Here is a 15235-nt window from a genome sequence, read left to right on the forward strand (position 1 = left end):
TCTCAAAAAAAAAAAAAAGAAATCCATTTTAGTTTCTGTATCATTTGAAAGGTTTTAATATATGAAATATTAATATGTAGATAAGAATGCATATAATATATAAGTTATGAAAATAATAAAATGAACACTTGTGAACCCACCACCCAGCTTAAGGAATGGAACACTAACAATCCCAGTGAGGGTTGGTCCTTGTGTGTTCCTCACCTGTGGCCTTCCCTGTCATTCCCCCACCAACCCTCAGTGCCACATTCTGTCATATATCATGTTTCCAGGTATCATAAATACCTTTTATCTGATTAAGAAATCCTCTTCCCACTGGGCACAGGGGCTCACACCTGTAATCCCAGCACTTTGGGAGGCCAAAGCAGGAGGATCGCTTGAGCCCAGGAGTTCGAGACCAGTCTGCACAACATGGGCAAGACCCCATCTCTACACAAATATATTTTTTTAAAAAATTAGCCATGCATGTTGCCGTGAGCCTGTGGTTCCAGCTACTCAGGAGGCTGAGGTGGGAGGATTACTTAGCCCAGGAGGTCAGGGCTGCAGTGAGCTGTGTTGGTGCCATTGCACACCAGCCTGGGCAACAGAACAAGACCCTGTCTCAAAAAAAAAAAAGAAAGAAAGAAAAAGAAATTATCTTCTCATACATAGAATTTAAGTTTGTTAAATGTATTTTTTATAAGTAGATGTTAAATGCTTTTTCTGCATCTGTTGAGGTTTTGTCCTTTAATCTGTTGATGTAATGAATTGTATTAATGGAATTTCCTAATGTCAGATGAGTGGCCTTTGCAGTCATTTGCAAAGTTGGATAAACCAAACTTTTTAATGATTTTTATTGCTTGTACACTGCCACATTATATTTGCTAATATAGTTTTTAGAAATTATGACTTTTGTGTCTCTTTTTATTTTTACTTTTGTATTTTTATTTTTTGGAAGTGAGGTTCAGTTGTAACTTTCTTTCTCACACTGTCCTTATATATTGATTTTTACTGCCTTCACAGAATGAGTCAGAAAGTTTCTTCTTTCTTTGTTTAGGATAATTTAAGATTGGGAAAATCCTTTTCTTGAATGTTTGATAGAACTTACCTGTAAAACCCTCCGCTGTGCTTGGTATTTTCTATAATGTATAGGAATTTTGGAAACTTTTTTTTTTAAGAATGTGTTCATTTTTATAGTATTGTCTCTGATTTCAAAATACTATCTTTTACTATTTTTCATTTTGGGAGGCAAATTCTTTTTTTTTTAACTAAGTTAGGTCTCTAGCTTATAAATTATCAGTGTTTCTGGTTTTTTCATATATATATTTAGAGTTAAATATTTTCCTCTAAGTGCTCTTTTAGTCACATCCCCAAGTGTTAGCATGATCATGTTAAAATTCAGTTCAAGTATTTTCTAATGTCCCTTTTGTTTTCTTCTTTGACCAATGAATTATTTAGAAGTGTTTTTCAAAACAAAAGATTTTTAAAGGTTTTGAAATCAGTATAAAAAGTAATTAAATTATGATACTGAAATGTTTTTAACTTTTTTGAGATTTGCTTTACAGCTTAGTACATAATCAGTTTTCATAATCAGTTTTCATCAGTGTCCCATGAATGCTTAAAAAGAATGTGTATTCTTCATTTGCTAGGCATAAAGTCACTTATGTTTAGATTAAGCTTGTTTTTTAATGGAGTTCAAGTTTTACTGTGTGTGTATGTTTTATTTTTTGATCTCCTTTTATATAATTTACAGAAGAATATTAAAATATCTTACTGTGGGGCTGGGCACAGTTGCTCACACCTGTAATCCCAGCACTTTGGGAGGCCAAGGTGGGAGGATTTCTTGAAGCCATTAGGTCAGCCTGGGCAACATAGCAAGATCCCATCTCTACAAAAAGTTTAAAAATTAGCCAAGTGCAATGGCATGTAACTGTAGTCCCAGCTACTCGGGAGGCTAAGGCAGGAGGATCACTTGAGCCCAGGAGTTTGAGGGTACATCCATCCTTGAGTTCTTTTGCTTTATCTGTTTATATGTACAGCATATGAATTTTGAATTGTTGGCCAGGCACAGTAGCTTATACCTGCAATCCCAGTGCTTTGGGAAACTGCGGAGGGAGAATCACTTGAGGCCAAGAGGTCGAGACCAGTCTGGGAACATAGCAAGACCCTGACTCCACAAAATATTTTAAAATTAGCTGGACACAGTTGTGTGTTCCTGTAGTCCCAGCTACTCAGGAGGCTGAGATGGGAGGATCGCTTGAGCCCAGGAGTTTGAGGGTATAGTGAGCTATGATGGTTCCACTGCACTCTAGCCTGGGCAACAGAGCAAGACCTTGTCTTTAAAAACAAATCTCACTGTGATGGTGGATGTGTCCTTTTTCCTTGCAGTTTTTTTGATTTATCAATTTGTACATACAGCATATAAATTTGGAATCGTTGGCTAGGCACAGTGGCTCATGCCTGTAATCCCAGCACTTTGGGAGACTGAGGCAGGAGGGTCACTTGGGGCCAGGAGGTTGAGAGAAGCCTGGTCAACGTAGTAAGACCCATGTCTACAAAAAAATAATAATAATAATTTTTTAAAAATAAATTTTGAATCGCTGTATTCTGAATTGAACCACTTACCATATTTCTCTAGTAATATTTTGCACCCTAAAATATATTCTCTCTGATACTAATATAGGTACTTTATTTGGGGTAGTATTTGCCTGGTTTTCTTTTTTTATCCTGTAACTTTCTGTTTTCTCTGTCTCTGTAAATTAGATATATCTCTTATAAACAGCATTTAATTCATCCTGACAATCTGATTTTTTAAAAAATATCTTAACTGGAGAGTTTAATTCATTTACATTTATTATGGTTACTGATAAGTTTGCTTTCTTATGTTTTCTCTTATTTCTCTTTTCAGCTTTCTTTTGAATTGAATAGATTTATTTTTAATTGTATTGTTTTCTTTCTGGTTTGGGAGTTACATATTACTACTTTTTGTAAATACCTTTGAAATTTTAACATTCATGCCCAACCTAGTAAAGATCTGTACCCTCATCCTGAACAATACAAGGATTTTTAAATCAGTGCTCTTCATGCTTTTGCTATTGTTATTTATAATTTTAGTGCCATCTTATTTATTTGTTTGATACTTCTATAAATTCACTGTTTCCATCACTGAATGTTTTCAGTGTGTAGATTTATTTTCTGTTTATCTCTATTCCTTATTGTGTCTTGATCCTTCCATCAAGTAAAATTTTTCTTCTTCTAAAAATACGTGCTTGAAAAATTTCTGTGGTAAAAATGTATGGAAGGTAAACTCAGTTTTTGCCCATCTAAGAATGTTATTTTGGCCTCATTCTTCAAATTTTGTTGGCTAGACAATTCTAGACTGGCATTTACTTTCTTTCAGTACTTCGAAGATACAGTTCTACTTTCTTCTGGCTGCTTTTTCTATCTCCTATTGATTGTTTCCTAGAATTTGAATGTATACGTTCCATGTTGAACTCAATTTGTGAGCTTCTTCCTATTTCTTATGCTTGAGATTTGTTGTGGTTGGAATTTGTTGTAACCTGCATTCAAACTGAACATTTTTTGTGGATTCACAGTTAATACATTTCTCCCTTCCACCCAGAGCCACTAACCCAAGAGAGACAAATTTATTTCCTGTCCGCTTTTGTAGGACACATTTTTTTTCCCCTAGTTGTGTGACCTTTTCTCTGAGAGTGAAGCCTTTGCTGAGCTTTAGCTTTAAGCAGAGGTTTCTGCAGTCTTACTTCATCCTACAAAGGCCCAAGGCTTTATGATCCATTCCTCTGAGTGCAGCATCCTGTGAAAACAGTAGCTCTAGGCCATTGGTGTTCAGTTGAAATTCCCAGGGCTGTCAGCTTAGGCACTTGCTAGTTTCCTGATCTTGTTTTGTTTCTAATCTCAGAGTATTTCTTAGTTTCTTGCAAGTTCATCAGTTTTTAAGAGGTATCATGTGTGAGTGCATATAAATTTTTACATATATATATAAGAGAGGATTTATTTTGTTGTTTACAAGAGTTTTTTGGAGATCTCTAAGTCTCTTCTTTGCCTTTTAATGGAAACGTTCTCGTCATTTTTTTTTAATCAAAAAATCACATTTTGTTTCTCCTGTCACTTCTTGCTGTAGGTGAGCAGTAGGTCATCCAGTCCCAGTGTCAGAATGATTACTACCTCAGGACCAACCTCAGAAAAGCCAACGCGAAGTCATCCATGGACCCCTGATGATTCCACAGGTGACCAGTCTGTTTCTTCATACTTACGAAGTTCAATCAATCATGTTTATATTCATTTTCATTTGGCCATGTCATTACTCTAATTTTTACAAAGGCAGGCATTATACTGTTTTTTAGATTTTTAGATGAAATAAACTATTTAGCAATACATGTTAAAATGCCATTTTGAATACAGAGACAGAGACTGCCTTGCCTTCTGTATTTTTTTTAATCCAGATACTAAACATGTATTTTAAAGATCATCTGTCTGGGGTTTTTTCCAGTTGCAAAGCATATTGAATTCTTGATACTTCAGCCTGTGATTTTCCTACTAGATACATCTTACTAGATGATAGTAGTAAAGTCATTATTTTTTCAGTAACCAAAATCGGAGAATGGTAAAAATCATCCTTATCATCTTCCTCTCAGTCTTTTGTTCTAAGGACATAAGATGTACCTTAAGGTGAAAAAAATTCTGACCATTGACCTTTTGAATTATTTTTAACTGATAAGAGACCCCATTTTCAGTTATACAAATATTCTATTAGACCTTTTGAAGCCTGTGAAGAGTTATTAAAGCTCCCCAACATGAATAACTAACTGGTCACAATATTAGTATTAATGTCTACCTGCCTAAAGGTAGTGATGGCACTGTTTCATTATGGGCAAACAGGAAATGATGTGCCACAGTAGAATTAATTTTCCCCCTAACTTTAAAAGAATACCTTGATAAATGTTTTTAAGTGTACTTATGAAATTTTTTATTTATATTAAGTCATGAAGGGAAAGATGATCTCTTAAGCCCTTGGAAAATTAAAGCATTTGGTATTATATATAAGATCGACTATGTTATTAATAGTAGCAATTAGATTGAAATTTAAAAGTCAGCTTTCTGTCTTTACAAACTAAAATACAACTCAAGTATTTATAGTTATCTGATGTGGTTTGGTCAAGTTTATAATTTAATTTAAAAAATTAACTGGGTGGTTTTTCTCTGTGTCATGTAAGATAGAACTATGTTTAGCCAGGGTGTACTCTCCAGTTTTAGGAAGTTTAAATTTAGTGGTGGCAAAAACTCCTGTTTCACCCCTAGCACAGCCCAACCTAGGACTGTCCAGAGCATTCACCACTACGCAGCACATGTATAGAATTCATTATAGACTTGCTCCTCCCCAGTGGTAGACAGGGAAATGCTCTTACCCAATTTTATCATTAACATTCAGGTGACAGCAGCTCTTTTTGATTTCTGAACCCTTTGGCAAGGGAGTACGCTCCCTGACATTACAGCATTTGCCCAGGTCTGGTACTCAACTCAGCAGAGCCTCCTGTCTTCAGTCTATACTAATCTATATATGCCAGTCAACAGTGTGGCAGATTGTGACTTCATGGGGGTAAAATAAAAAATGTTTAAGCCTCTGTCTCACATAACTGCTGCATTTCTGCTCCATGTGTTGCTTCTACCTTCCAACTCCTGTTCCACTGTTTCTTTTTTGTACCTAGAAACACCACAAAATACCAATTGCTAGAGATAATTTGCAATATCAGTTGAATTTTGTCTTTGCCTTGAAATATATTGCAAATGTGTGGCTCTAATTTCGAATACATTTTGAAAATGGATGCTCTGGTTTAAGTTTATAATTAATTCAGCTTTGCAGTATTTCTAAGAAAAATATTGATAGCCAAACTAATAGATTGGGAACCCTAAACTAGGGAACAGATAGGTAAAGTCTTTCTTTGCAGGCCCACTGACCAAGGAAAAAATTAAGAGTGTAAACCTAAGTTAAAACAACCTAATTAAATTTTTTTAATTTGAGAGGTTTTTGTATATTTTCAGAGAAAGCTAAAGAGCAAAACAATTTAATAATCCTAGCCAATAATGAGTGTTCTTCAGTTCCTATTTATAATATAATGGGTGTTTAAAAAGATACATATACTGAGAGGATCTAGTGAGAGAGATATCTAGACGCACAATAGAGGGAGCCGCAGAGGGGGAAACTCACTAAAGAATTTTCACCTGTGCTTAGTACTTTGCGAAGATGTATTAATATAAAGTATAAGGCATGGCCCCATTCCTTGCAGTCTGGTTACAGTCATAATACTGACACATTAAAAATAAACTTATACTATATAATAACTTATAACTTACTAAATTTATAGTACAAGCTGAGTGTTTCGATAGTTATAAGAGAAATCAATTAAACAAGACCTGGCATGGTCTCTGACCTTTTCATAAAATGATGAGACTTGTTCTTTAGTCATAAAGCAGAAAGGAGAAGGCAACATTCCACTGAAGGGAATGCATACTCAAAGAATATGAGATAGTAACAAGTGTTGTGTTTGAAGGGTCAGAAAAGAGAGTTTGCCTAATTTAACCAAACCGACATGTGCCTTGACATTCAGGAGAAGCAATTAGATTTGATTAGCAATTGAAACACACACACACACACACACACACACACCCCTTTCATTAAATAATCTTCCAATCTTTGACCAATTATTGCTAGTAGGGACTGGAAGTTCAATTTCAATTTAGTTTGAAAGTGAGAAAGTGAAATCCCACTTGTTTCAGAGAGAAGATGAAATTCAGTGAAGGACCTTAAGTTCCCCACTATAGAAGGATTTTAATTATTTGAATAACACAATCCTTGGACTTTTTTTCCACTCTCAGAATACCATGCAACATTGATGCATTATACTTAATTCTAAAATACATATCAGGTACAGGGTGCTGATATAATGAGATATATAATGTATCAGTGATCTAAGAAAGAATAATAGGAATGGAAATCTTAAATTGAGGAAACTTTTTCAAGACACTTAAATTTTTCTAGTAAATCAGGAGGAAATCAGTCATTTTAAATCAGTTTTAGTTTTGTGGAAAGCAGTATTTATGTGGGAGCATAATTTGAAACTACTGTTGGGGTGGGAGGAGAGTTGGTCAGAGAAATAACAAATTAAGTGTATTTCTTGTTGAGCCACTTCAGAAAAACACACATTTATGTTAGTACTGTGTATGAGCTTTAATGATAAGTGCCTTAAGTCTCTACTGTTTTTCTGTATTGCCCTCCAATATTTAATAAACATTATTTTTCAATATGCAATTCATACTATACTGTTTTAAATTGTTCTTTCTTTCTAATTCTCCATTTAATATGAATGATAATGATAACTACCGTCATGTGTTGAGTGCTTAATATACGCCAGCATTGCATGGTGTTCCTCACAGGTATTATCTTATTTGGTCTGATTTTGCTAATTAGCTTTTGGAGTTTCTTGCAAGCACATTCTCAGTGGCTTTAAAAAAAAAAACAAAAGCAAAAAAAAAAAAAAACTGGAATATCAGCTAACGATAAATTGGAAGATTACTGAGCCAGCAACCCATCTTGAGTTTTTTTGGATTGCATACAGTGCATCTGCTGTCATCCTGACTTGCCTTTATCCACACCACTCCTTCAAGGAGTTATTCGTCAGAAAAAGGCTGAACAGCTCACTCATTTAGCTCATTTTTTACAGTGGGAAAGCAACTACTTCTGAAGTAGAAAATTCTATATTACTTCAGAGTTATTCTGCTTACTTCTGGAACTGTTCTACGTAACCATTAATGTTGAGAAGAGACTATCCCATGCATCTCAGTCAAGTTGTATGGCAGTTTTACCTCTTTTGAAATATAAACAAAAGCATTCTATTCAAATAATTTTATAAAATTGACTGGTTGTTTGAATTAATCAACTTACCTGTTTTCGGCATGACATTGAGCCACAGGTTTCATCCTCTTTTTGGTCCCTTACTGTTCATATTTGTAATACACTCTCATCACCAACATCTCATTTTCTGCAGTGATTCTTACTAGGAAGGGTGAGATGAGTGATGGGGGTCACATTATAACCTATATAAATTGAAAGTGATCCTCTGGAAGAGAATGTATCTCTGCTTTCTCCCTTTCCCTGTTAAGGAACATGGATATTAACAGAGTTGACATAGCCTTCTATAAAATAAACTTAGCATGATAAAGAAAAGAGATGTGGGGTTTGATTAGATAGGGTCAATTAAGACTGAATTTAAAATATAAAGGTCTCATATCACTGTTTTTGTTTTTAATTAACTCAGAGCTTAGAAGCTCTGATATATTGTGTTCTATTCAGTTTATAGTCAACTTAAATTATAGATATGAGAATATGATTGCATTCTAGTATCTGATAATTGAATATCCTTTTTTTAACCTTTAGAATTCAGAAACAGACTCTTCCATTACCAATAGCCATAACTTTTAATTTACATAATATTTACTTTAGGGAAAAAAAAACATTTCATTCATGCTTTCTTGCTGTTTATTTATAACTATTTGTGACAGAAAATGAATAAAATACCTGCTTGATTCCAGATACCAATGGATCAGATAACTCCATCCCAATGGCTTATCTTACACTGGATCACCAGCTACAGGTAAAGGAGTACTTTCTCATTGGAAGCTGACTTTTTTCTTCTTAGAGAGTTTAAAGCTGATAATTGTGTTGCCACCCATCATTCTATAGTCCTTAATTTATCCTTTTAGTTGGCCTCCTTAAACTTTTTAGAATCAAATCAAAATAAACAATTTTTTTGGTTAAGTTAATTAAACATTAAATTGGCAGACTCATATTCTTTTCAGTCATCTTAAAATCCTCCAGTATCTTTCCTTAGTACTGCTAAGCGTTACATTTTCACTGTTTAATTTTAGTGCGTTAAAACAAAACTCATAGGTTTATTTCTATCTAATACATTTGTGATACATTCTCGTGTTCGTAGTGACTGAAAATGTAAATAATATACTTCAGTGCCTCCTCATGAGTATGAGGTCTATAAACATCTTTTAATTTGATCCTGTTTGCAACCTGAAATGTCATACCAGAGACTACAACTCCAACAATCATGGTTCTCTGTAACAAACTGTTAAAACAGCAAGAGTAAATTTAAATTCTGAGTTAACTCTGACAAAAGGACCCTGAGATTTTCTAGGGCATGGTTTAACAGTTATTTTTAAAAGATCATTGCTTTAGTGCTATAAAAATATATCACAGTCTGTGTTAACTCTCAGCTAGATATTGAAATTTGATGTAATTATGTTTTAACATTCCTGATTATTTTCAGCCTCTAGCACCGTGCCCAAACTCCAAAGAATCTATGGCAGTGTTTGAACAGCATTGTAAAATGGCACAAGAATATATGAAAGTTCAAACAGAAATTGCATTGTTATTACAGAGAAAGTAAGTTATTTTTTATGAATAAAAATACATTAGTATTTTGAGTTTAAAATATGATAAGGTACAATGAAAACGTAGTTTTTAGAATTAGTCATTAAGTATACTTTCAACTTGTTTAAGCTTTAAGCACCCTTATACTAAAAATTTTTTATGCAAAACTCAATCCTTTTGACTATATCATATTAGTGCTATGGAAAATAAACTGGTGCTCTATACCCATTGTTTTATGTTCTCAGAGCTGTTTAGATTTATTGTTATAAAGACTTACTGTTTTCTTGTACATAGATAAAATAATTTGATTTACTAACATTCAGTTGTGCCTTATCTTAAAAACATTTTTGTAGATACACTTTTTCCAAGTGTATGTATAGGATTGGATTACTTATTAAAAGACTGTATTTCATAACTGAGTGTTTTTCTAAGGTGTTATAGAAACTGCCTTCCTCCCTTTTTAAAGAAATCCAGTCTAATTTCCTTACTACTACATTCACAGTTCTTAAATATGTATGTATCTTCAGTTTTCTTAAGCATGACCTTCAGGAAGTTTTATACTTAGGAAACTGAATTATTAGTGGTAACTAAAATGAAGTGTTAAGGAAAAAATTTTGGCAACTTTATGTATGTATGATAATAGGATTCCCTTCATTAATTTTAATCTAAATAAATGAAAGGTTTTTTTCTGAATTTGTGAAAAGCTTTCTGTATGTGCTTCAAAAACAAAGAGAGAATAGATTGTTTTATCACAATTTATTGATACAGTGATTTAAATTGAACCAACCTAGTATTTGAAAGGTAAGCCTAAATAGGAAATTAAATACTACAGTCTGGAAATCGTAGAAGTAATTATGGAACTGCTGGCACTTTATGTTGAAAAAGCTTGATTTCTTATTTCACGTATTTAACCTATACTTTTGCCATACTTTAATCATTTGAAAGAAGAATTCTATGCTGGAAAAAACAAATGGTAGAGTAGGCTGTTGGCTGTGAAAACTGTGACAGTTTTAATTAATTTTAAATACTTTCAGAAATAGTATTAGGTAATTATTTTGCTTAAGGACCTTTTATTAATTATTCATTTATATCCAGTAACCTCACTTTAGGAAATGCCTAAAGATCCATCTTTTTTGGGAATACTTAATAGTTCCCGAATAAAAGGGACTTAAATAAGTTTATCAGACTATAAAAGAATGAGAGTCTTTCCTGAAAATGCTTGCAAATGTAAGTATTTTAAAAGAAGTGGTACTTTGTAATTTTTCTCACTGCTTTAAAATGGGAAAAAGCTTTAAATTCCATAGCATTTATTTTAATTAGCTTGCAAATTTTCTGTTAGCTTACCACTTTCTACTATAGTTAAGTAGGATTGTGACTTCAGAATGCGAATGAGTATAAAAGTAGAATGTGAATGATAAAAACTTCATGATATTTTCCCATAGCCAGATAGAACCTTTCCCAGCCTTTTTTCATCCTTCCTATACAAAAAGAGGATAGAAAATGAAATTTTCTGAAACTTTTATTTTACCATTTTATCTGCTTCACTATTTATCCAAGTACAGTTACTTAATAAAAGGATTATGGTATTTGTATGATTACACTAGAAATAGATGAGAGTTCTACCCCAGTCCATAATTATGCTTGAGCAGTGTACCTAAGATGCAAAATGATAAACCCAGAATAAAAATTCTCATTAATTGAGCTTCCATCATCAGCTAGTAAGGTACGAATTTTTCCATCATGTGTAATATTATGTGGTATTTGTTTGTAGGCAAGAACTAGTTGCAGAACTGGACCAGGATGAAAAGGACCAGCAAAATACATCTCGCCTGGTACAGGAACATAAAAAGCTTTTAGATGAAAACAAAAGCCTTTCTACTTACTACCAGCAATGCAAAAAACAACTAGAGGTCATCAGAAGTCAGCAGCAGAAACGACAAGGCACTTCATGATTCTCTGGGACCGTTACATTTTGAAATATGCAAAGAAAGACTTTTTTTTTAAGGAAAGGAAAACCTTAAAATGACAATTCATGAGTGTTAGCTTTTTGGCGTGTTCTGAATGCCAACTGCCTATATTTGCTGCATTTGTTTCATTGTTTATTTTCCTTTTCTCATGGTGGACATACAATTTTACTGTTTCATTGCATAACATGGTAGCATCTGTGACTTGAATGAGCAGCACTTTGCAACTTCAAAACAGATGCAGTGAACTGTGGCTGTATATGCATGCTCATTGTGTGAAGGCTAGCCTAACAGAACAGGAGGTATCAAACTAGCTGCTATGTGCAAACATCGTCCATTTTTTCATATTAGAGGTGGAACCTCAAGAATGACTTTATTCTTATATCTCATCTCAAAATACTAATAATTTTTTTCCCAAAAGATGGTATATACCAAGTTAAAGACAGGGTATTATAAATTTAGAGTGATTGGTGGTATATTATGGAAATACAGAATCTTTAGGGGTAGTTCAGTGTAAGGGCTTTGATGTCAGCATCCTTGGATCAGTACTGAACTCAGTTCCATCCGTAAAATATGTAAAGGTAAGTGGCAGCTGCTCTATTTAATGAAAGCAGTTTTACCGGATTTTGTTAGACTAAGATTTGATTGTGATACATTGAACAAAATGGAACTCATTTTTTTTTTAAGGAGTAAAGATTTTTAATTCTGTGATTGTGTGTATGTGTGTTGAAACTGTAAAGCTTTTATGACTAATATTAATCTCTTAAATGAAATTAAAAGGCAAAAGAACATGATTGAGCTTAAATGATCATTTCTTCCTGCAATGATTCTTGGATTGTTTTCTCATGTATTTGAAAAAAAAAATGAAGAAAAATAATGGAAAATGGAAATTATTGCTCCAGCTAAAAAAGGCTTGGGCTTAAATTTCTTTTTATGATACCAAATGAGGAATAAACCAGGCAAATCAGAAGGAAGTTAAAAAAGTAAATATAAATTCAACAAGTATCCTAACTATCCTGGATATTGAAATATTTGATTTTCCTTACAATCCCATAGAATGCCTGCTGCCTTTCAACACTTTTAAAATAATTTCAACACTTACAGAGTATTTATATTGTTACCAGTAATTTTGCTACCAAAACCTTCAGAATAACTTTAATAATAATATGACATTGAAATAATAGACTATGCAAACTATATTTTTTCAGTTGGTGTTAAAATAAGTCACATTTTGATACCAATACAAGGTGTCTTTCAAACAAGGATGTCATCAATCTGATTTTTATAGCATTAATGTTTTAGGAAGAAAAAGTTCAAAATGAAGGCATTAATTGCTGTGATTATTAGAATTCTGTCATGACCGTATTGCAGTTTTTGCTCTATTTCAGATAAGCAAGATCTAAGAAGTTATCAAAACTATTCTTTAAAATGCTAAAGCAGGTAACTTTTTCTTCCATTATTTTTTCCTCCTACCACTGAGTTTTATAATGAATTCCTTGTGTATACAAACAATACAGGTGAAGGACAGTTTATACTAAACTGTTATTTTTAGCTTCTTCAAAAGCTATTTTAGAAAGCTTCCCAGAAATAAATGTCTTCTATCATTTAATTTAAATAAAAGGAGTGTTATTGTTCCCAAATAATTTGATTACCTAGCTGAAACAGATATTGGGTTCAGCATAGTAATAGTAAAATAAAATCGGCAGAGAAAATAACTGTAGACTAGGATAAAGCATGACTCCTCCATAGCATTGTTGCTTGTATGTACATCTGTCACTCCACTGAAAGGGACCTAGTCACTTTAAAGAGGCCTTTTATCTCAGAGCACGAGATATCCAAGCGTGAATGCTAAGGCTTGATGTTGCCATTAGGATTTAGCATTCAAGATTTCAGATTTTATTTCTAGTCATTGATGTGTTTTGCTGTATCGTAGCACACTTAAAGGGAAATTTTATTACAGTTTTTACTTGTAGTCATTTCATAAAAATATCCAAATAGCTAAATGGAAGAAAATAGTAGATTTAGTCATGGTACCAAATGCAAGAGGCTGTTGAACAGTTGCTTGTTTGTTTACAGTAAGTTCCTTGGGATTTTCAGTACTGTAGTTGCCCTGAACAATTGAGTACAGTTCAGCCTTACTCTGTTTTTAAGTAGTTGTGTTGTCAATTTCATGCTTTTAAGTCCTGATGATCCCTGGAGATGGGAGAAAAAAATACCGGGGATAATTAAAATCCACAGCCAGTTTCATCAGTGTCCTTATCCATCAAACCTGCAAATAAAAATGTTAACAAGGAGCCAAACTTATTTGCTCTGGTTTTACAATTTATTTTGACCTTCCTTTTTTGGGTGGAAATCGCAAACAGCCAAGCAAGTGGCTGGAATGCTCCAGTCTAAGAAATTCAAAAACAATCACTGAGTAAGCCCTAATTACATTTTACTCTTGCCTCCAGGGAAAGAAAGAAAGCTTTTATCTAATCTAGTGGGAAGTATTCATGAGCAATAAAAATCACTTTTTTGAGTTGAATAATAATCAGTTAAGAATATTTACCGTATAGCAACACAGCGTATAAAGATTTGTTAAAAGTTGTTTACAAATGTTTGACTATTTTTGCTGAAGTATTTTAGAGTATTGAATGTCTTCTCTCTTCAAGTTTCTTTCATGTTCCTAATTTCAGCTCCTGTAGCCAGAGATCACAGGTCTTCCCTGTGAAACTTTGGTTTCTTTCTATAAATGTGTGTGGTTTTCAGCGCTCAACTCCTGTCTTCAAATGGTAGTAAGTTCTCCTTCTACTTCTGTCATTCAGAACATTTTATGTCAAATGATGTAATGCAGAAATTCTTGTCCATACTTGTAATTGAAGGAAGCTTTTTAGATTTATTTTTGTTTTTAATAAAATTCAGATTACTATTCTAAACTGGTACGTAAAAGTGGTGAATGACTTGTATCAGCAAATGAGCTGTGAGGTGTTCTGCTGTAGCACCGCGTTTACCTTACACAGAATCTAGTCAAAACTGAAATGGCACTTCTGTACGACAATCAGGGTTTTTAAGAGGCTGGGTAATTGGCCGGTTAACACATCATCTCTTGCATTTCAACGTTTTGTGTTAAATGGAGCTCTTCACAATTTCGTGAGTCCTAATTTGTATGAAGCACAACACGTCATATATTGCTAAGTGATTCTTCTCATCAGAAAGCTGTTTTCTTAGAGTATTTCTAAGTTAAATTAGGTATTTCATTCCTTTATCAACCTGCTGGCTTTCCAACCTAAACATATGCACACATTCTTATAAACTCTACCTTCATTTAAGTAAATCCATCCATTCATTTGCTCATTCTTTTAATAAATATTTGTTTATCATATATTATAAACTGCACTGCTATTACCAATACCAAGTTACATGTCCATTTCAGTCACAGTAGTTAGATAGTATTCCCATCTTACAGATGGGAAAATAGGCTCCTAAAGGTTAAGACTTGTGCCTAAGTCTGCTTTTCCATCATCATCTGTTTCAGGCAGAATCTCATGCATGGGGACGCCATGGCCACTGTTAGTCCATGATGCAAAGAAAGCATAGGAAAAATCTTAGATTGAATGGCAAACAAAGGAAGAGAACGAGATAACATAACTAGAAGATGCAGGGGCTTTCTGACCGCTCTATAGATAGCAACAAAGCCAACACTGAGACACACCCCTGTGTCTTTTAAAACCCAAGTCTATGATCTAAACAACTTTGCCGTGCTGTAATTTTAAATGCTCTCCAAATTCTGAGGTGATTTAGCTTTCACATTGACTTATTTGGCAGGTGGGAGATCTGCATGGTTTCAAATTGG

The 15235-nt window shown here is 33.6% G+C and overlaps 1 protein-coding gene across 5 annotated transcripts in view; it reads left to right on the top strand.

Annotated features, from left to right (window-relative positions):
- Positions 1–14322, top strand: part of MAP3K7 (mitogen-activated protein kinase kinase kinase 7) — an 82381-nt gene extending 68059 nt beyond the window's left edge. For 2 of the 5 annotated variants that reach the window (XM_011984414.1, XM_011984416.1), the window contains 4 exons: positions 4124–4229; positions 8590–8651; positions 9336–9451; positions 11211–14322. In XM_011984414.1, the coding sequence (XP_011839804.1) occupies positions 4124–4229; positions 8590–8651; positions 9336–9451; positions 11211–11391 (465 nt within the window). In that variant the 3' untranslated portion in view covers positions 11392–14322. The remainder of the gene's footprint in view (positions 1–4123; positions 4230–8589; positions 8652–9335; positions 9452–11210) is intronic. The other 3 variants (XM_011984417.1, XM_011984418.1, XM_011984415.1) reach the window with 2 other exon arrangements.
- The last annotated feature ends 913 nt before the right edge of the window (positions 14323–15235 follow it).

Source organism: Mandrillus leucophaeus, unplaced genomic scaffold, assembly GCF_000951045.1.
Source record: "Mandrillus leucophaeus isolate KB7577 unplaced genomic scaffold, Mleu.le_1.0 Scaffold268, whole genome shotgun sequence".
NCBI lineage: Eukaryota > Metazoa > Chordata > Mammalia > Primates > Cercopithecidae > Mandrillus > Mandrillus leucophaeus.